The sequence below is a fragment of the Colossoma macropomum genome, unplaced genomic scaffold (genome assembly GCF_904425465.1).
Source record: "Colossoma macropomum unplaced genomic scaffold, Colossoma_macropomum, whole genome shotgun sequence".
Taxonomy (NCBI): domain Eukaryota; kingdom Metazoa; phylum Chordata; class Actinopteri; order Characiformes; family Serrasalmidae; genus Colossoma; species Colossoma macropomum.
The window spans coordinates 7,254,902-7,276,696 of NW_023494810.1; the positions used below are offsets into that span (position 1 = coordinate 7,254,902).

The following is a 21,795-nucleotide window of genomic DNA, read 5'->3' on the forward strand; positions in this document are numbered from 1 at the left end:
TCACAGCACACAGTAACACAAAATAAATAAACAAATAAAAAAAGGGCCTCATTCACCAATCATTCTTAAGAAGAAGCGTCTTTCTGAAACCCACTTATGCCATTTTCACGAAGATTGACATTCGCAGATGTTTTCTTATTTGGGATTTGTTCTTAGGTAGGAACAGAATCTCTACACACTTAAGAGCACAAAAGGTGTGAACAATTCTGTGATTTAAGAACACGTCATTAATCCAACGCTCATTTTTAGGACGTTTCCAAGAACAAATAAAAGAAAAAAAAAACAACAAAAAAAAAAAAACTTTGCACCACGATTCTAGTTACCGCACAATATAACATGCAGCCCTTGCTTATTTTTTGTTATGAATGAAAGTGATTCATTGAGATGTGATTATACAGACGACATCCTCTGAAGCTCTCTTTCAAAGGCACCAACACATGTTTACAAAATAAGCAACTACATTAAAATTAATGCTTAACAAGTTCTTTTTTTAAACACACTGGCAACTACTTCAACCGCGATTCTGTGGGAGCTATTCATAGCAATTTAAAGCACGCCTTTACCATGGCGACAATGAGCAGCGATGTGCATTAAAGGAAAGAACATGTAGTCACTGCACTGTCAGAGGCGAGAGCAGATTAACTGGTTTAAGCTTTTACCAAACACTGAAGAAATCTGGCAGTTTCTGTGTTTAATTAGCTGTGTGGATTTAAGTGTTTGGGACATTCACTATGCCTGTGGGGAAAAAATATATAGGGCAATAACCCAACTCCGAACAACAAGGAATATTAACAATTTAATACGTATTAAACCAACTCAGTCACACATTACATGTCTGCGTATTCTCTCACCACCTGTCTTCTTTATATTTCATCTCAAGAAAATAGGTGTGCAGTAGTGCAGAATTACTGGACACCCAAAAATCATCAAGCAAGATTATGCTATGTCTGGTAGCAACAACTTGTGATAATTACTTAGGCTGACTACAATTATTTTATACAGACATCTTCCATACCATATTACAACAAGCAGACTGTGAAATGGATGCGTTTATCAGTTGCAAAACAAATGAAAGCAGGAAACACAGTCACTGTGTTACAGAAACGTTTAGGGAAATGCTTGGTTTTGTTTGTTCACTAAATGGCACAAATATTTGAATGTAGGCTTACAGAAGTGTTTTTCACTCAGTTTCAAACAACATGCAAACTATGGTCGACTCTACACAAGATTCTCTAAGTGTTAGCACAATCTTGTGTTAATTACAAAGACATGATTGGTAGAAAACAAGATAGCTACTCAGAAGATTTAGCTGCTTTAGGCTTGTACTTCCATAGTTGCATACAATGAACAAAAAAATTCAATTGTTAATCGCAACTATTAGTATAACAATTAATCGTCAGCTAAAATGTCATGAAAGTAATGTCTCATGAAAGGCTATGTACATATATATTAGCGGTATAAACCTCTGACCTCACAATTTTGATTCGATTACACTTTATTAGGAAATTGAAATGACAATTTCACCAGGAGTTGATTAAATTGTTTCAGAATACACAAAATACAAAAAACTGGACTATCTGCAAAGTGGAATACAGACATTAAAACAATACATAAACTTATTTTCCTTTTTTCTTTAATATTCCAGCATCTGAACGCTGTCCAATTGTCCAAGGAGAACACATTCATTATTTTTTAATTATAATCAAACCTATTCCTAAATTCCAGCTGTACAGCCAGGTTCAAACGAATGTATAACAACGCACTGATGCACTTTTACACTCCTAATACATAGACATGTACATGTTGCCATAAAGTCCTGCCACAACGTCTACATCAGGAACAAACTGAAAACAGCTATCAAATCTTTGTTCCCTTCTGGCTGAAATCTGTACTCAATTATGCTGAAGAGAGAACACTCTGACGGCCAAAGATGATGCAGCAGACAGGCTCAGGCCCAGAGGAAACACCCAACTCCTTCTGGCCTGCGGCTATCGCAGAAAAGGGAAAAAACAACACAAAGCCCAACCATGCGCAGCAGTCACTCCATCCATCTCCATTCCCCTCCTTCAATCAATCCATCTATCCTGTCTCAAACAGGAGAAAAACTGCCCCATCAAACACTAATACAGACTGCTACGTGGAAAAAAAGGAGGCACAGGCTTTTTCTAAGATGAGCAACTTTCTAAAAAAGAGGGGAAATATCTTTAGCAGATGTCTTTAGTTGACTTGCTGGAAAGAATTTCAGCAGACTAGCGGCGGGCCACGCTCGGAAAGAAACGTCTCAGGGCTTTCTCAGGCTCCTCTTGATGCATCCTGCAACACACGCTGTACAAAAGGACACAGCCAATGCACGCAACCACCCATCAACTTAACACAGCGCACACACGGAGGTGTACAGCAACACATATAAAGGCCACGGCTTGCGTCTCGGTTGGCCTGGCTGTGCTCCAGAGGGTAGAGCTCAACAACAAGCAGCATGTGGCGTCTATAAATACCGCAGTTAACAGGGCCTCAGTCCGGGAGCGGAGCATGAACATGTCACTGAACTGAGAGCTCATCCTGGGAGCTCTGCTGCAGTCACGGGACGCAATTTATCATCCAGTTCTTTAAACACCACTGCAGGCCCAGAGGCAGTGAGGCAAAGGCACAGAGAGAGCAGCGAGAGGTGGAAAGAGACGAAGAGGAGGGACTCAGAGGCAGCAATTAATCTCCATTCACTGTCAAAGACTGTTTAAACAGAGGGGTAAAGGTGTGATTGATTTAAATAGGGAGCACAAAGAGCACATTTTTAAGACAGTTTGCACATTTTTTGGGTCACATTTCTGGCTCCAACATATATTAAGTCATTTATAGTGACACACTCAACCGCTAAGACACAGTTAGGCCCCAAACTGACCTGACATACCAAAGATGACAAAGGCTGTGCTCTTCTCTAGTATCAAAAGCAGAATGACTGTCAAGTGACTGAAATCAAAAGTCAACCAAAATTGACCTGTTTCTTGTCCTGTTAGTTAATGTACCTGGTCATATTAAGCATAATTCATCCTTCTATATGATTCTATTATTTTAATGTTTTTCCTTGAAGTTTTTCAACATGAACAACATGAACCAAACTTTTTCCAAATGTTTTCCAGCCTTTCTTCAACCTTTAGAATTAAACAAGCTGTTTTGTTACTGCACCTCTTGGACTGATATGCTCTTATAGGCTGCCCTGTGTTGAGAATAATTAAAAAAGAACTGGAAACACTCCATATAACTTCAACATGAATGGGCTAGGCTAAACTGCTGTAGGCCGAATAGGTGGATATGCAAAGGAGTGGGTTCTCATGACATCACAAAAACAATGAACTCAAAACAGGCCGTTTTTGCAGCTGAATTTCCAATGATAAACTGAATGGACTGGGGAGTAAAGCATATGTTTAAAACCAACAATGTTTACATATTACTTCAAACTCCTTTATTTAAAAAAGTGAAGGAAATTCAGGTTTTCCATGATATTGATTTGGGGGAAAAAAAAAAAATCTCCTCCCCCCCCCACAATCCTCCATCAAATAACTTTTGCCTGCCTCTAAAATGTCACAGTGGGTGGAGGTGGAGGAAAATAATATCAACTAATAATACGTTTCACCTCAGCCTCCCACCACCCAAACCCCTTATCAAGCGAAAATGCTGTTTGCTCAGAGACCCTCCCTGACTTTTGGAAATGCGTCATGGTACAGAAGGAGAATGTGTTATAATTTCTGCTTCAGGATTACTTTAACACATGTGGCGTGTCAATCGTGGTCTATGCATTTTCACTCAGTAAAGTCATGATGAACCCAGGCTAACTAGTCCTTAATGAACAAACTGCACTCTGGAACATGAACAAAACTCAATTATTAGTAGCTGCACATGGCAATCTCTCAAATTCCCACAATTTCATAGAGGTTTCACACCCACAGGCTTCCATTTCCTGTAATGGACCTGTGTTAAGGTTACAGGTTAAGGTTATTTAGAGCTTATTTCCACATGCGCTAAATCAGGTGCGTGTCTAAAAATGACCAACGGGCTACAATTAGCATTGATGCCAGCATACAGTGCACACTGCATTTCCAGAGGCCTTGCCAATGTTGAAGGCCAGGGGCCACATACTGGGAGTGAGCAATCTGTCTCAGGAAAGCCTTCCTTGGCATGGTTTTTAAAGCACAGTGATATACGGTCACAGACATAACCTGGAGGCCTACGTCACATTCAGAGAGTATCACTACATCCCTGTGGTCATTATCAACATACCACAACACATAATGCCAAACAGTAAAGCAGGACAAAGCTGTTTACGTAACCTCCAGTTAAACCAGACTGCAATACCTGAATACTGTATTTCACTTCTAGTAAAATGAGTTACTGACTAAATATGAGTAATACTTAACACTTGATTTATTACTAATTAGTACTTGCGAGTAAATTTACTTATTTAAAATCATCTGACCTCTTCTGAGGAGCTCTTTTTGTATATATTTAAGGTTTGCTTTTCAGCTGTTTGAAGATATAACAGCGATTTCTGTCATGATTCTACGCAGGTCTCATAATTCTAAATACACTTTATGTCCAAAGGTTTGTAGACACCTTTTCATTTAATTAAGAAATTTAATTTCTTCTGACATCAAGGATAATAAAGAAATAGTGGGGCGAAAAAAAAAATTGACCCAGTTTTCTACTCATCCCAGATGGAGTCGATCAGCCAAGACATGCCTGGAGTCCAAATTTTGCTTCCTTAGTTTAGAAGTGGAGGCTAACAAAACACTAGAACTCAACAGCCGCCACACTTTCTACAAAAAAAACATTTCCAAAACTTCTCTCAAACTGCATTCCTGTCTTCATTAAGGACTCACAGGATTGATGTGGTTTCTAGCATATGACTTACTTTTAAAAAAATTAAAATAAATTGCACACACACACACACACACACACAAAATAAAACTTCACTGCTATGGTCAGCCACTTTCGATATCAAGGCTGGTGTTCACAAAGCAGGACTGATCTTGAATCAGATATTCAAAAACTGTTGTCTAAGGTTGCTGCCTGCAGTTTTGCTCATTTACTATTTAGTTCACAGTCAGTCATACTGTGTTCTAAATCACACTGACTAGTCTGCACAACCTTAAGGAAGACCTGGACACAGTATGAGCAGGTTAAAAGAAGTTCGGATCTTTTGGTGACCACTGTGTTCTAGTGTTTGTTAACACTGCTAACATCAAACATGTCTCAGCACTGATTACATCTGGGGTGAAAGAATGAAAGACTTGATATTTTTGGCTGAACCATTGGTTTAACCATTTCTTTGCTACAAAAGGAGCCTCTTCATTAAATGATGGCACGCTGCTGTGAGGAACTGAATGCACTCAGCCCCAGGAGCATTAGTGAGGTCAGGCACCGATATTGGATGATTACTTTTGGATCATAAACAGTACATCAACTCATCCCAAGGGTATTGGATGGTGCTCCATCACTCCAGAGAACGCAGTTTCACTGCTCCACAGCCCAATTCTGGGGAACTTTATACCTGACTCTTGGCATTGAGGCATGGCTGACTTTAGAATGGCAATGCTTTTCTATTAAGATTATACAAGCTGTGTGTGTGTGTGCGTGTGTGCGTGTGTGCGTGTGCGCAATGTGATGCCTGAATTCTCTATTTAGAAGGGGTCTCCGGCCACATTTGGACAGAGGGTGTACCATGCCAAACAGTAAATCAGGAAATATACACCACTGACCTCCAAGTGAATGATAGAAATACTTAAATACAGTCTCTTTCACTTGCAGGAAAATGAGTTACATGATTAATACCAGGGCTGAACGATAAATCCGATTTTTTTATTGTTATCGCAATGAGTTTCTGTGATAAACGCATCATTAAGCGGCGATGACAGAACATCTAATTATCTCATGCACGCAGCGCCAGAGAGATGTCATTACATTACTGGCACAAACCATTACAAGCCTGCTTCTCCACACTGGGACTTAAACCTGCTCTCCAAAGCTGGAGACGAGTAACTTAACCATTCGTCCAATCGGCCAACTACAAAACACACTCTGAGACCTTAAGATGTCGCCCATAACTCAGCTTTTACAGAACTTCAAATCAAAACAGCATACAGCAAAAGGGAAAACATGCAGCACACAGGCTAGAACAGGCTCTCCTGTTTTGCTGCTAGACAGGTGGGCTACTGAAGCTTGCCACACTCTGGAAATGATTTACTTATTATTACAGAACTAAACTAATTCCATCTCCCTACCTTTTTTCTGAGTAAACGACTGCCCACCTGTCCGGCCGGACACTGATGGACGATCGTCTGTCAAGCTCTCCTGCTACCTGCTTCAGACCAGTTGCCCACGCCCCAGTCACCGCCACCTGCCTTGGACTAGCTGCCCACCCGACACTGAAGCGGATTCCTAACTATTATTCCTACTACTACTATTAATATTAGCAGTATAATAATTTTGTAGGTAGTTTGACCAGAGGAGGATGGGTCCCCCCTTGTGAGCCTTGGTTCCTCGCAAGGTTTCTTCCCCAGCTCTGAGGGAGTTTTTCCTTGCCACTGGCTTGCTCACCTGGAGGATTTACATTTCATGTTAAAACTTTGTCCTTAATGGATTTCTGTGAAGCTGCTTTGTGACATCAGTTGTAAAAAGCGCTATACAAATAAATTTGACTTGGCTTGCTACCTCACGCTCCCCACAGAGTACTTCAAAATAAGAGTAAACTAAATACAACCCAACATGTCTGACGACACAATATTTAAACAACTAAACAAAAAACAAACAAGAATATGTATTTGTTCTTGTATGTCTATATAAAAAATAAATAAATATATATTTATTTGGTTTTGTAGCCTTTATAGAAAATGCTGTTGAAGTAATGCTGACTGTTTCTCAACCTTAAGTGCACAAAAAAATGTGCTTGTAGTTCTGATGCAAGCAGTTGTAAGTATTTCTTTTGTTTTTATTTGCAAAATAGTAAATGGTGCTTTTTGGTGGTGCTTGCTATTTATTTAAAGAGGGGTTTAAAGAGAGGTTAGTTTGATTTCTGTTTACATATGTCAAAAAAATATATACTTGTGTTACATCCAGCCTCAGTGCTTTGAAGACTATATATATGCTGAATTGTTTTGATATACTGTATTTTATAAAGTTCCTAAGGTCTTTAGTAATGTGATTATTTTAGTCAAAAGTGATGAGTGGTAAATATACAATCCGATAGAGCAGGAGCAACAAAACATCACCAACACACATGAAAATTGTTAATTTGTAGGAATGCATAATAATATCAGAATCACATCAGTATCAGCAGGCAATTGTTTTAAAAAGCTTTTGGATTTGACAAATTTTGACTGACATTTGTTGATGAATTTACTGTACTTTGGAAGAGGAAAACATTTAGGTGATCCTGTGCTACTATGCTAAAATGTCTGCTTTGTATTAATTTTTCCCTGCACTTTTATTTCTGCATGATTACACGTTACATTTCTCTGTACCGCTAATTAAAGTAGACCCAACTTCTACATTTCATACATGTTTATGTATTGGCAGATACGTACATGAACAATACTGGATATCGGCATCTGCCTATAATTTCCATGTCAGTGCATCCCATTAATCTCATTACACAATATCACTATTAGTTTGTCAAGCCACACTTGAGCTAAACAAAGCTGCTTTTTAATTAAGCTGAGATTATTTTTGAGGAGACAGAAGTATGCAGGTTTGTGATATGTTTATCATATTAGCTGCCATCATTAATACAAGACACGCCCTAAAATGTCTTACAACCAGAAGTAAGAAGAGCACAGAAGATTAATGCACAAGACTTAATCTAGTTAAACACCAACTGCATAATTTTGAGTGTGTGCAGACTCTGTTATTGTGTAATGTGCATTTCTCGATTATCTCGAAACAGGTCTTACTCTGATCGTCGCCGAGCTTCCATGCCATCTGGTAGGAAGAGCTTGATCGTCGAAACTATGCAGCCATGAGTGACTACAGAGGAAAGAAACACAGTAAAGAAAGACAACAGTTAAAATGACAGGATAATCGTTAATCTCACTGCAAAAGAATGGCGTTCACACAAACACTCATGCAAGTACAGATCTGATTGATTTGAGGCACTCCCTTGTATAAGCTGCCCAAGTTTGAGCAGCTGACTCACCCTCCAGTCTAACAGCTTTACAAGCTGGCGTGTTTCTTTAGCTGAAACACACCTACGCTACACAATTTTCCTAAGACAAGCTAAAACGATCAGTAGTTTTCCAGTTTTAGCAACAGAGATAGAAAAAAAAGCCTTGACATGCCGTAACTTGGCATAAAGTTACTGCAAGTAAGACATGAGACCAAACGAATTAGCACAGTTTTAATACCTTAGACACTTGGATTAGCCCATAACCTGAAACCGGTCTTCTGAATGTTTTTTTCTGTCTCTGACCATGTTCTCAGCGATCTCATTCTGCTCTAGAGCAGCGTTTCTCTTCATATGCTCTAAAAGTGCAAGTTGCTTTGCATTTGTATCTGATTGTGAAAGCTTCCACTTCATCGGCTGTCATTACAACACCTTCAGGGCAGAAATCATGAACTGCTCGAGTTTCAAAACCCACGTTCTGCTAGCACGGTTACATCATGGCTATCTGACGCAGCCAGAAAGCCATTTGAAACATTTCAACATCTTTGTAGCAGAGTAACTTTTCCTCATTTATAACTACAAAAAAGTCCTTTACTCCTTTTATCTGAAATTCCCAAATTATTTAGAGTTTGCTGCTCATTAAGACATGTATTATTGTTTTAAAAAACAAGACGTGTAACTTTAGGGAGCATTCCTAGTAGGAACGGAACATCTTCAAAACATCTTTTTTTTTCAATTACAACTTTTTAAATTTGAATAATTTAGACAAATGTGTTTTTAAAAAGTCAGTGGAAGTAAATGGCCTAAAGACAGTCACCCTGCAAAGCCCAAGTTGAACAGTCAACAGGTGTGCGATCAGAGACAAGTTCAAATTTATTCAAACTACATTTGACTTTGTAGTGTGATAAAATACTGTAACAGGTCGGAAAGGGTTATATTCCAGAACTGCAGTTTCCAATGTGCAGCGCGTTTCTTAAACACCGTACAAAATTCAAACAAAACCAATCAGGATAACTTTGGTTTTCATGATTAAAGGTTTACACAGGTATGAAACTGAAGTCTGAACCCAATCCGCACGCACGCGTTTGAGAGCCAAACCTGACCCTACTGGTGCTACTAACTTTGAAACCCAACCCAATCACAGACATGGTTTCACAATGCTTTGCTTTGTTACTAAGCACGTGAAGTTACTAACAGAAAATGTCATGCTGGGATAAATGCTTATTATCTGTAATAACCCAACAGTTTATTATCAGTAAATTAATCCCTGGTTGCATTCAGGAGCATGTTCACCCAATCGTCATCTCTAGAGCTATTGTGAATGCAGTCAACACTATGAGACATGGAGAGAGAAGGAAACAAAATCAGAAAGAGAGCAAGAGACAGAGGCCACACAAGAGAGGGTGCGAAAGAAAGAGTGCACAATAAAGAGACAGAGACAATGAGAATGCTTGAGTATGAAATCTACTACACACAAAAAATAGCACAAAAGCAAACCAGAGCCCAACCTGACCCTTATGTTGTATATTAAAATATATATCGACCTGTCCCGAAACCCATTATTTTGTTTGATAGCAGATCTCTAATTACCTGAATACTTGTTTGTTCAAGACAATGGACCAACAAGAGCGATGACTTAACTAGTGTGCTTCATCCACACTGTTAGAATACTCCTAATAAAAACATCCTCAACGTGACCCTTACCTTTGCGGGTGTTCTCGGTCACATCCACTCCAAACTGGATGATGTCACCAGAGAGCACCTCACAAGGGGGGCTCTCCTCAGACCCCCGGCTCAAGCGCTGGCTGTTTATGAAGGTGCCATTGCTGCTCTTCGTGTCCTGGAGATAAAACTGCAAAATAAAGAGAAGAGAAAAAGGTAAGAGATGACAAACAAACATCACATCCACAAGAAGACATTTCAGTGCAGAGCAGTTGTAAATCCTTTCATTGCAAGACTTGATTTCATTACAGTTCTTCAGGAAACAATTCAATGCATGGAGACCCAAAATTTTACAACAATTCGATTCAATTTATTGTTTTTGTTCTCATTCGATTGTATTTCAAAATATACTGAACTCACAATGTGATGAGAAAATGTTTACATTTTAGCATAAAAGAGACAAAGAAAAAAAGAACAACCCAAGCCTTTTTTTTTTTAAACTGGCTATGAAATTGATTTTGGCAAAAAAAGCACTTCTAACATATACAAATCAACACAGATTAGCATCTTAAAGACTTTAGACTGACACCTTTCTCTGTGTAAATTTCAGTCCCTGCTACCATCAATGGATTTGTGCTCTGGGTCTATACTGATCATAGTAAGACCCCGATGCCTTACAAATTCAAATATCAAATTGGACGACGATGCCCATTACCTAGAATTGAACAGTGCAGACTAGCAAATAAAAGTTCAGATTTGGAAGAGAAAGTTTAGCTGTGCTGGTGTCCTTAGAGGTTTTCACCCTGAGCTGCTTTCTGAGCTGGGGGGGGGGGGGGGAGGTGAGGGGAGCAGTGTGAAGGCACCACATTCTCATTACATCACGTTACACCAGCTCTGTTACCCAGACAAACATCAACAGCACAAAGCAGCAGCAGCAGCAGCGTCAAACGTCTGAAGCTCATGAGACACCACAGTGTGCCTGAACCTGTCTTTCCCTCCTCCAAGACAAGACATACGGCTGCAAAATGTGTACTTTGCTAATTGTTATTCCAACATCAGTTAAAACACTCTAAAAAATGCAAAAGAGCACAATATGCAGATTAACCAATAAAGTGTCTGTGTGCAGGGAGGATCCTGTCCCATCACATTTCTGTGGGACTTTGGTGGAATCAAGGTCTTTACGTGACCACAAACACAAGCAATTTTAGGGAAGAAAAATAAAACTCCTATTCCAGTTTGAGATGATACAGTAGCATTTGATTAGTCAGAAAATCTGCCTCATGTTAATAAAAATGGTAATATTTTCAGTTTATTAGTGCATACAATATTACAAAATGTTCCCACTTTGGTACACAATGGCAATTTTGCCACCTTACGCAAAATGGCAAACAGTGAATAAGCGGACATCAGTAGTGGGCAATAAACTGGTTTATCCAGTATACCAGTTGAAATAGTTTTAAATTTGTTTTATGATTATCATTATACTGGTATGAAAATAAATGCTGATAATGCAACATACAAACAGTGCAAAGCAAGCTGATTCCCTCAATTCTTGTATAGTGAGTTGAAGCCTGGGGTAAGTTGGCCCAGTTTATTGTCAAAGGAGCAAATATGAGTTAATGGGGGGAAAAGAGAGTGAAAGGAAAAGCCGGTCTCTTGGGGTTAGCCGTTAGCCATCTAGCATGCAGACCAGCTTGCTTTCCATGTGCACCACCTATGGCGTTCCTCACTCAGCCAAATGCTTCATTTGATTCTGCAGTCTCTGCAGCTGCTCAGCTAAAACTGATAGTGTAAATAGCTTGTAATGTTCACATATTCCAGCATCATCCGACGGTCATAGATTGAAGCTGAAGTGTAAGAGATGCACATATGAGACAAATGACTTTTGGACATACAACATCAGCACCTGTCTTTGCCAGGCTGAGAAGCTGCTGGGGGCTTTACATACATACATTTTATCATTAGGGTTAGAAAGCAATATCGACACCTGTCTATAAGTTGTTCAGTTCTGCTTTTGCTATTTCACCAAATAAAAATATTTTAGATTTACTTCAGTTGTTAAATATGGTTCTTACTACAAGTGAAGGGACATCCAGAATAATATGCCATTGTTAACCTACAAAACAGGTTTACTTAAGCATCCAAAATTATTTTATTTGGAAAAAATGCACATAAATACACTATACCGTGATCTATATATACACACCAAAATCAGTAAACTTAACAATACTATATCTATATACTATATATTACTATAGTAATATACTATAGAAATATATAGTATATACTACTATTAAATACTATATATTTTTGCCCATACTGCCCACTACTAGCAGATATCATGAACGTGGTCTTGTCATTCAAATTAGGCAATCAAACTGTACGATTGCCAAAAATTCTCTTATTATATGTAGGGTTCTTGCAATGGCAAATTTTCAACACTACAATGTTTACCCCTGTAATATGCCATAGCAACACCAGAAACTTGGGGGACTCTGAATGTGTGTAAAACGTTTGCATTAGGCTACCGTAGTTAAGCTCAGACTAGGCTACTTCATGCTGAGCATCGCTGAATATAAGCATAACATACATAACATGATGCATCAGACTGCTAAGTGGAATATTTATAGATATTTAGATTTTACATTATATATTTTATAAATATTTAGATTTTACTTACACCAGACGCGAGTGACAAACGTCGTAATGTTCTGTACATAAAGGAGGACATTGCACATAGCAGTGGTGACATGCAAACGACATAGTCCTCCCACCTGTCTAATAAAATGCACAATTAAGCATCGACATGACCATCACTGTGGTATCATCACGACCACCACAATGTTGCAGTAATAACTGCAACCCTAATCATACGCACCTTTACTACACCTGTTCCCTACTGTACTACAGCTAGAGTGAAATCTAGCTGAGTCCTCTAGCTAATCCTCCACTGTGCAGTTTCGAACTCCAGACTAAGAGCCTGACCAGTTTAAGGCCCAGGCATGAACAATCAACCTTGTTTTCATATATTTTCACTTGCACTGTAACAAAAGGTTCCAAAGCACTTTAATACCTGAAAGCCATGGCACGAGTACATTGAGTACTACTTTACTTAATTCTTCATCTATCATTATGCACTACTCCCCAAAAACACTCCGACTCTGTGTGACAGCAGCCGCTCATTCAGAACCACGATGGATCAGTTTTCATTCATCTGAGCCGATGTGCAGGCGGAATCAAATAACACAGCACTGATTCAGATAAACGCCGCCATCAATACTCATGAACAGCGACACAGCTCAAGCATCTGGTGTGAAGCGGTTTCTTTTTCCTTGGTCCCCATGGTTACAGAGCAAACTCCAAGCCTGAGACAGCATCTGCAAGGACTCAGGGTGGTACGTTGTGGCACGTACAGACTCATCACTGTGTCAATCTGTACAAAAAAACGTTTATAGTCTTAACTCTAAGGCACGGCTCAAATCAGGGCAGCACACTAACACACTAAGTCATTTCTAACAGCTACAAAATGATGCATGACATTTAATGCATACTTTCTAGTCATAACAGGCCTTCACAGAAAATGTATTTAAATAAAGAAAACAAATAAATAAATAAAATAAATAAATAAATAAATACTGTTTACCTTTCTTTGATGTCAACGATTAACAGATTTAATTTGCACTAAAATTCATCAACAAGAGACGAATTAAAACGGACCAGACAGTCAAGCTCTTGGACACAGCATTATCAGTGATTAATGCAAACGGATATGAACAATATTATACAACTAGCAGCCTGGTAGTATAGCAGTGCTAACATAATTGACAGAAGTGACAGTCAATATTGCACAGCCCTTATTCAAATATTGCAGATCTCAAACAGTCTCACATGATTCATAAACAGACCTCTGTCAGTAAGGTCTTTCGTTTCATGGCAGAAACAGTATGGCTCTATGATGAAAACTGAGTCATTTAATAATTCAGTTTTTAATTCTTCCCAGCAGCACGTTAATTTGTTGGCACGCCTTAGGAAGTAGGTAATTTCTGTCTGCTGAAACATTTAACATCAAAAGCTATTATAGTCATGGAGCTATGACTGACTTTGATTGTGATCCAATCACCGTAGCAACTGACCTCTTTCCCCCCCCCAATAATGGAATATTACACTATGACAGGAACAAAATGAAGGAATAATCATTCATTTTTACACTGAATTTACACCAGCTCAGTATTAAAAACAGCCCAATCTTGGCAGAAGTAAAGTAAGTTCACTGAAATGATGTGCTTTCATTTAATATCCTGTGCAGCTGGAACAATTCGTTGACATCATAAGCTTTATCAAAACTAATCTGTGAGAGTTTTCATAACTGGACCAGTATCCGTTATTTAAAGAAAGGCACTGTCCTTTTAACCAAATTAGGTTGAGAGAACAGTGCAACCTCAATGTTAAAATCACGGTCATTAACTAAACAGCTACCTGAATGACAGGACTCAATCAGCAGAGCCACAAAGCACGATTAAATCTCTTTTGGACAGAGTGCACTATTACACTACTGTAATGCTACTGTAACATATCAGCATTTGCTCCGTTTGACCTCTTCAACTACTTTTAGACCAGCGGTGGTTCCAAAACTTATTCTTATTCTTCATAACTTTCATATGTTTATAAGCTACATTCAAAAGGTGGGGGTCATATGAGAGCTTCTTGCCAGTCAAATAGATGGGTAATGTAATTTTAAACCCTTATAATAAAAGAAGCTGAACTCACAATTTTTTTGTCAACTGAAAGTTGACCGATTTTTCCACAAATCTGGGTTATAAAGTATAAACAAATGGCGTCTCTTCAATGATCAGCTCTGTAAAAATTATTTTTATAAAATAATACAAAGAGCGTCTAAGATTTTTGGCTTTCGGCAGTAAATTGTAAGCATATAGCAATATGTGCATGATCATAAAACACACACGTTCTGTTAATTTGAGAGGAGCTTTTTCATAAACAAAATAAAAATGTACATTTATTTCATGCAGTTACTGAATAATTTGCCTTACGATTTGGTCATGTAAATTCAGATGGACAAACCAAAAAATACCCTGGAGAATAAGAGGTTAAAGGGGATGTTACTTTTTTCCCCCTTCACAGAACTGTTATAGACTGAACTGACAATTACTTTCTTTATTTACTACTGGTACAACAATAACGAAAGAGCCTCAGCGAAAGGCATCATCACTGATTTGCTTCAAAATGACCCAACAAACTCATTAAACGACTGATCTGCAGCCTAATGAAGTAAAAAAGCAAAAATAAACGAAGACCGTGGGCTATTTGCTTGTCAGATTAAGTGTTTATGATTAATATTAGTCAGTGTGAAACTTTTTGTTGCTATGGTGATTACATCCTAGGCACTGAACGCACTGCAAAGGGTTGACCATTCAACTAGTTACTAAAACCTGAGGGCGACTGCTTTATTGAGATATCCTTTCCTGTGTAAAACACTCCGTGTTTGATTCTGTTAAAGGGACGTTCTAGAGTTGAAGGTGTTATTTGCCACGCTATGCAGTATTCTGTAGTTCAGTATTTTCTCCATCAGTCTCATTGTTTGACATAATTCACAATGTTAGAGTTTTCCTTCAAAAAATCTCTCGCTACAATTCCCAGCAAACACGTAAATTTATACAACAGTTCGTTGCTGTTATTTCGCCATAACATCACAGGTTTTTCACAAACACTATCACCGCGCTTTAACAGGAGACGCTCAAACTATTTGAACGTTTTTACTTCTTACTTTGCCACAAACCGAAAATGGATACTTTTAAGATCACATTTGACCGACAGCCGATTTGGTCAGAATCTGAAGATGAGACTACACTAAATTCCCAAACTGTCAGTTGGTCTGTGTGGAGCTGGAGAACGAACTGCCGGCTGTGCAGCGAGTAAGCGGAGCTCGTTACTCTGACGTACCAACAAGCTGCTTGTTAAGGAACTATAATATGGCGGAAGGAACTGCGAACATTAAAACATATTAAACGCCGCGTTCACGGCCCAGTTTATTGATTTCTTACTTTATTTATTTAGCTGTTGTATAAAAGCAATAGAACACTTAAGGTTGTGTGTTATCGCGATAAATAACAAATACCGAATCACAGCCGTGATGTTTTGTTATAACACACTCCCTCTCGTGTTCTATTGCTTAAACGTCACACAATCATTGGGAAATCCCTGTTGTGTCAGCCAATCCTGACTGCTAGCTTAGCCACTGAGATACTATATTGCTAACTTTAGCTGTTAGCGAGGAGGCTTTTCTGTTTGCCTGAGTAATACACTCTCACTGTTGCAATTATCATTTGAAGACTGTTTGAAAACGACAACAACCGCAAAGCAGTTGCAGTTTTTCCAAAAGTTCCTTCCACTTTGAAGTCATCAAACGGGGGGTGGTTCTAATCTTTAAACCATGAAATGTCACTCTACAGACTACTGCGGCACTGCTGTAATTCAAAAAGGTTCAACTTATTCCACTGATATTCAAAAACAGGACATGATCACTGCACATCTACAACATCTGCAACATCTAGCTAATGCTAACAACTAACTTAAGTGGACTCTGCAGGTAGTCTCACTGGTCAGTCAGTTTGTTTCTATGAGAAATATTTAACCGCCGTTCCACATAATAAATGAATCTATTTGGTGTTGAGAGCCAAGTTAAAAAATATCAAAACAAATCCAGAAGAAAACATGAGACAGCCAGAAAAAAGACTGATAACTTGACCATAGTAAATTAATTAATTAAGCAGTCAAAAATCACTTGCAGGGCTCAACAGTGTCTGTTTCTTGGTGCTGTTCAATTTTCAAATTGACAAACTAAGAACCATCATTACAGCGATTTTTAACAAACTGTTTATTGATTTTTTTTTCAAAGTAAAACTGACTGTTTTGTGGTACTGAATCATATTTGTTAGTTATAAAAACATTAAAAAGATGTTTGGTAACACTTTCTATGAATGTCACATTTGTCAGCATCTATAAACACATTCATAACATGTTACAGTGCATTCATAAGGCATCATAACCATGGCTATAAATATTTATAACCAGGCATTACACGTTATAGCCATGCTTATTATGCATTATGAACTGTTAACATAATGCATAGTAAGTACTGTTCACAACAAATAAGAGCTCATAAGTCGTATTTGTCCGCTCTATGTGAGGCATACTGTACTAAAGCCTCCTCCAGTGTTAAGAGTGAGGTTTCAAGTTGAAGTATTTACTGAAGAATTTACTGAAACACTAAAACATACACAGTAAAGCAAATAACAGGCTTCAAATGTCAGATTTTAAACTACTGATGCCATCAGTAGTGTTTCTGTACTTGGTTTGCTGTGATGTAATGTAACATTTAAAGTGAGAGCGCTGGTTAATAATTCTAGGCTGGACAGCCTGTTTGGAGCATCTGAATATTCAGGACTGAAGCCCTGAAGAAGCAGCCCTGACAGCACCAGTGCTGAGAAATAAAATATTGGAAATCCCAGGGCGTAAATAAACTTTGTATTTGTCTTTACATTACACTCTCCAAGCTGGGACTGACTTCTCTGGCACTGACAGTATAACATGTTATAAACACGACTTATAATGTATTATATTAACAATTCATATCATAAACATGGCTATAAAGTGCAATGCGGTGTAATTCATTTATATAAAGATTTATAACCATGCCTTATGAATGCATTATAACATGTTATAAATGTGTTTATAGATGCTTACAAACGTGACACTCATCAAAAGTGTTACCTAATGTTTCGATGATTTCGGCCACACGAGTCACTGGCTTACTGGCCAGAGCAGCCAATGCAAATGTTTATATCTGTGTACCTTTGCACTGATATTACATTTATAATGACAATTGTTTTCTGCACCTCTAACATGTGGCATTAAATAATTACGTATTGATAATACATCCCAGGACAGTGGAAGGATTATCACAGTGCACAACAAATTAATTTCCTATGGCAGTAATGTCACTGTCTGCCCCAAGTCAGTATTCGTGGAAGCAGAAAGGAAGCTGCACTGTTGGGATGTAATTACACGTATCATGTTAAGTGGAGGCGGTGAGTGGAGGCAGGTTAGGAAGGTCAATGGTCCATTGGCCCTCGAGTTTATCGGTGCCCTGCACATTCATTAGATATGCTCCGTCACTATCACAAGCAGAGCACCTGCAAGCGCAGCCACTGTTGCTGAGTCATGCGATTTCTCTTTGTGTGTGTGCGCGTGTGGAGAAGAGAGAAAAAGAGAGGCATTTCATTTTTCGCAGGGATTCGCCCCCACATCCTGTCCCCACTGACTGCATTTCCATTCCAAAAGAGCCCTCAGAAGAGCCACCAGTCTTTTCTATCGCGCTGTCTAAAAGGACAGAATATCTAACCACAGAGAAAACCGTTTCTGGCTGCATCAACACTTCTCTGGCTGATCTTGGGGGGGGGTGCGCGCCTGGGAATGTGTGAATACAATTATTTGATCCAAAAGGAATCATGTTCTTTTCAATCTTGAGGGGCAGAGCACCATAGGGGCCAATAACATAGCGGGTAAAGAAATATACCATGGTGTATCTGGCACCAAACCAATACTGACATGACTGACAGCGGCGACGTAGCCCAACTATTTTCACAGCACACTTTACGTAAGAGCAAATTCTGCTAAATGTGGCAACACTAGGCCACCAATGCAAGCTTGGAGAAAATGTGCGCCATTGTCACTTCAAGGTGATAATTAAAGGAGAAGAGACTATAGGCAGAGGAGGGCTATTTTTGTATCTAAACGAAGATGGGAGAGCAGTCGAAAATCTACCAGTTGGCTCTGTTTTGTACACTAATAGCAAACAAACCGCTGTCAGATATTAAAGGGATCAAATCATGGAAACCGAATTCTCACTTTGAGGTATTATGTAAAGTTTAAAAAAAAAATTATAATTTTGAAGCCCCTGTTTTGTGATGTCACAAAAAAACAATTAATTTAAATATATCCAACTATTCAGCCTACACTAGCGCTGCCTGTTCACACTAAAGTTTTAGGAGTGTTTCAGCATGGACTGGTTTTTGAAGGGGACAAAGTAAGGCAGCCAATCATCAGAGTTAATTTACATGCATCAGTCATCAAAACACAGGGGACACACACACACGCACACACGCGCACACGCGCACACACCACCTGCTTAATTTAAAGTCATGCCAAAATGACTAATGACTGTTTTTGGTACTTAACGAACACAAATGTCCGGAGTCACGCTAAGATATGAAATTTGAATATTTTTGCCAACACTGCAATTTTGCAAAGAATGTAATACCATAACTTCCAAACATTTCAACTCTATTACATAAGCACCAAGTTGCCACTGTATTTTACTAGCATTTGAAGAGTTCTGTACAGAAAAAAAGAGACTGAATTAATATAAAAAATAAATAAATTAATTAAAAGACACTGTAATTGAACAAACCAAACAGAAAACTGAAAACTAAACAGAAAAGGGACGCCGACTGGATACCACAAATGTATGAAATGAATATGAACACATTTGGCCAAGAAAAGACATGTTCCTGCAAATTCTTTTAGCACACAGCATAAATGGTGCTCACCAGGACAGGACATATAAACAGATACTACATTACCACTGCAAGGTATTAGATCTGTGTGCTGAAGTCTTAAAACGTAATTAAATGCTTTAACTGAATGTTAAAGGCAATTACATCACAGTAATTATACCTGCTCAGGCAAGTACTATCGATTATTAGTAATAGAGTAATCTACAGATTCCTCGGATGATTAATCAAGTAATTTTTTTTTTTAAATGTGCAAACCAATAAAATCATTTTGCTGAACTACAAAAAAGCAGATCAAAAGCGTGATTTAGAATAGGATGTCACAGAGCTCCCATAGGTGTAATGTGTAGGTGTCCCAATACTTTTGTCCAGAGTGTGTACACCCCTGAATTTCCCCGCCTGAAACTACTCCACTCTAGTGAATGTGAGACGACGCACAAAGCTGAAATAAGTCTCAGACCTGCAAGCCAGGTTGCTAATCACTGGGTCAGACAACAATACAGCTTTAATCCAAATTATGCCCTTAAGTTCTGTGCCTCTGGTGCGACAATTTCAACAGCCTTCTGCCCAGATAGCTGTGCTTTTAAACAGAAAATGGCAAAAAAAAGAGGCAAAAAGGAAAAAGAGCATAAAATTTCATCTTGGAGCAGACCCACAGCACCTGAAGATCAAAAAAGGAAGTAAAAGCAGAAGATTTGTCACACTTGATGGACCAAACAGACGACCATAAACACACAGCAGCTAGTTGTTTTCCTGTGAACTCGAGGTCAGAGAATCAAAGTCAAGACCCTCCACACACACTGACTCATTCTCTGGATCGGGTCCAAAACTTCAGCCTGTGGGTGTTTCCATCAGAAGGCCTTTACAGTGCTTCACATAGGATAAAACTTCTTCAGCCTTTCTCTGAAGACATGCTCTATTGTTGCTGTGGTGAATCTAGAAAAGATTTTGGCATTCAGCCACATTTTTCAAATTAGTTAATGATTGTTTAGCAGCCCACTAAAGTCTATTTTTAATACAATTCAAAACATTACAAATGTTAGGATCCAGTCTGCATTCCTAGAAAATGACAAAAAGCAACTGTTAAGGCTCTTGCCAAAATCGCTACATAAAGTCTATGAAGAAAGTCTTGCAAACACAATGTCAGCGACCTCTGAGACGACTCCACAATGCAAATAACATTTTCAAATGACAGTCTGCAAAACAAAGCCCACCCCTCAGCCAACCACTGCCACCTCGGAGTGTAAGCAAGCGCGAAAAACGCAAACCAAACTCCTCAGAGCATATCTGAAATAAAAACTACGGTGGCAAAGAATTAGTCTGAATTATTAGGCTGATAGAGGTGTAAAATAGGGACGCACGATGATACATTCACAGCGGTCTCGGCCAATAATCGTTTTTTTTTCCCTTTTTAAAATCATCAGATTTGGGTCGATGCTAAGATATTTCATGATGCATTTATTGTATGCCAGAAGAGTACTGGTACCGTTAGCTGGCTACACTAAAATATCTCCCACAGCACCGCAAACAGACAAAACCCATGGCTACCGGAAGACGGCTCCCTTCGGTCTGCGAGGAGATGAGACCCCTGAGCAGAAAGCGTTCTGCGTTCTCCTCTTGAGAGTGAATCCGTCATAAATGTGCAGTGTAAATTTCGTGATTTACTGAACCTCCAACAGCTCAGAGCGTTCATCGTTGTTTCCACAACACTGGATGATCTCCGAAATCACACCAAAAGAGCTGTGAGTGCAGGGACACCCGACACGCCCATCATGTATGGGATGAATTTGACTATGGTGTTGATGTTGTCCGTACAGCTGGAGGAGGTTCATATTGAGCACTTGTAAAAATACATAAACTTTGTGCTCATTTAAACCATTTACAGTTTACTGCATTGTTCTGTAATGATTTACAAGTGAAATAAATAATGTTGAAATAGGATGAATCTTTCTGAATCACCCTGTATAACAGCAAATGTGATGGAATGTATTGCTCTGGATGATCAGCCTTTCTCTATTGTGGAGGATGTCGGGTTACGATGGCTCCTCAAAGATCTTGAGCCACGTTACACCAAACCCAATTGTCGTTATTTTTCTGACATAGTCCTACCAGAGCTACACATGGCAGTGACTTATATTCACAAGCTCCCTGAGGATAATGTGACATCCATTATCCGTACCACAGATATATTTACATCTGATGCGTGTCCTCTGAGTATTCTCAGTTTACCCAGGTAGTGGATAGACAATCATTTTGAATTAAGACCACCGCACACTAGACATTATGGTTATGCTCCATAATAAGAAGCTGATCTATTACTGGCCAGTGGTGGGGTAGTTATTCAAAAAATATTCCATTACAATTATTACTTCTCTCAAACTTTACTCACTTACA

At 38.8% G+C, this 21,795-nt stretch overlaps 1 protein-coding gene across 5 annotated transcripts in view; it reads right to left on the bottom strand.

The window, feature by feature from the left end:
• The window catches only part of slmapa (sarcolemma associated protein a), a 71,452-nt gene that overhangs the window by 37,819 nt on the left and 11,838 nt on the right, over positions 1-21,795 (bottom strand). For 4 of the 5 annotated variants that reach the window (XM_036559702.1, XM_036559705.1, XM_036559700.1 and 1 more), the window contains exons 2-3: positions 9,854-10,001; positions 7,941-8,013 (exon numbers count right to left, since the gene is read on the bottom strand). In XM_036559702.1, the coding sequence (XP_036415595.1) occupies positions 7,941-8,013; positions 9,854-10,001 (221 nt within the window). Of the gene's footprint in view, positions 1-7,940; positions 8,014-8,390; positions 8,522-9,853; positions 10,002-21,795 lie in introns of those variants that run through there. The other variant, XM_036559703.1, reaches the window with a different exon arrangement.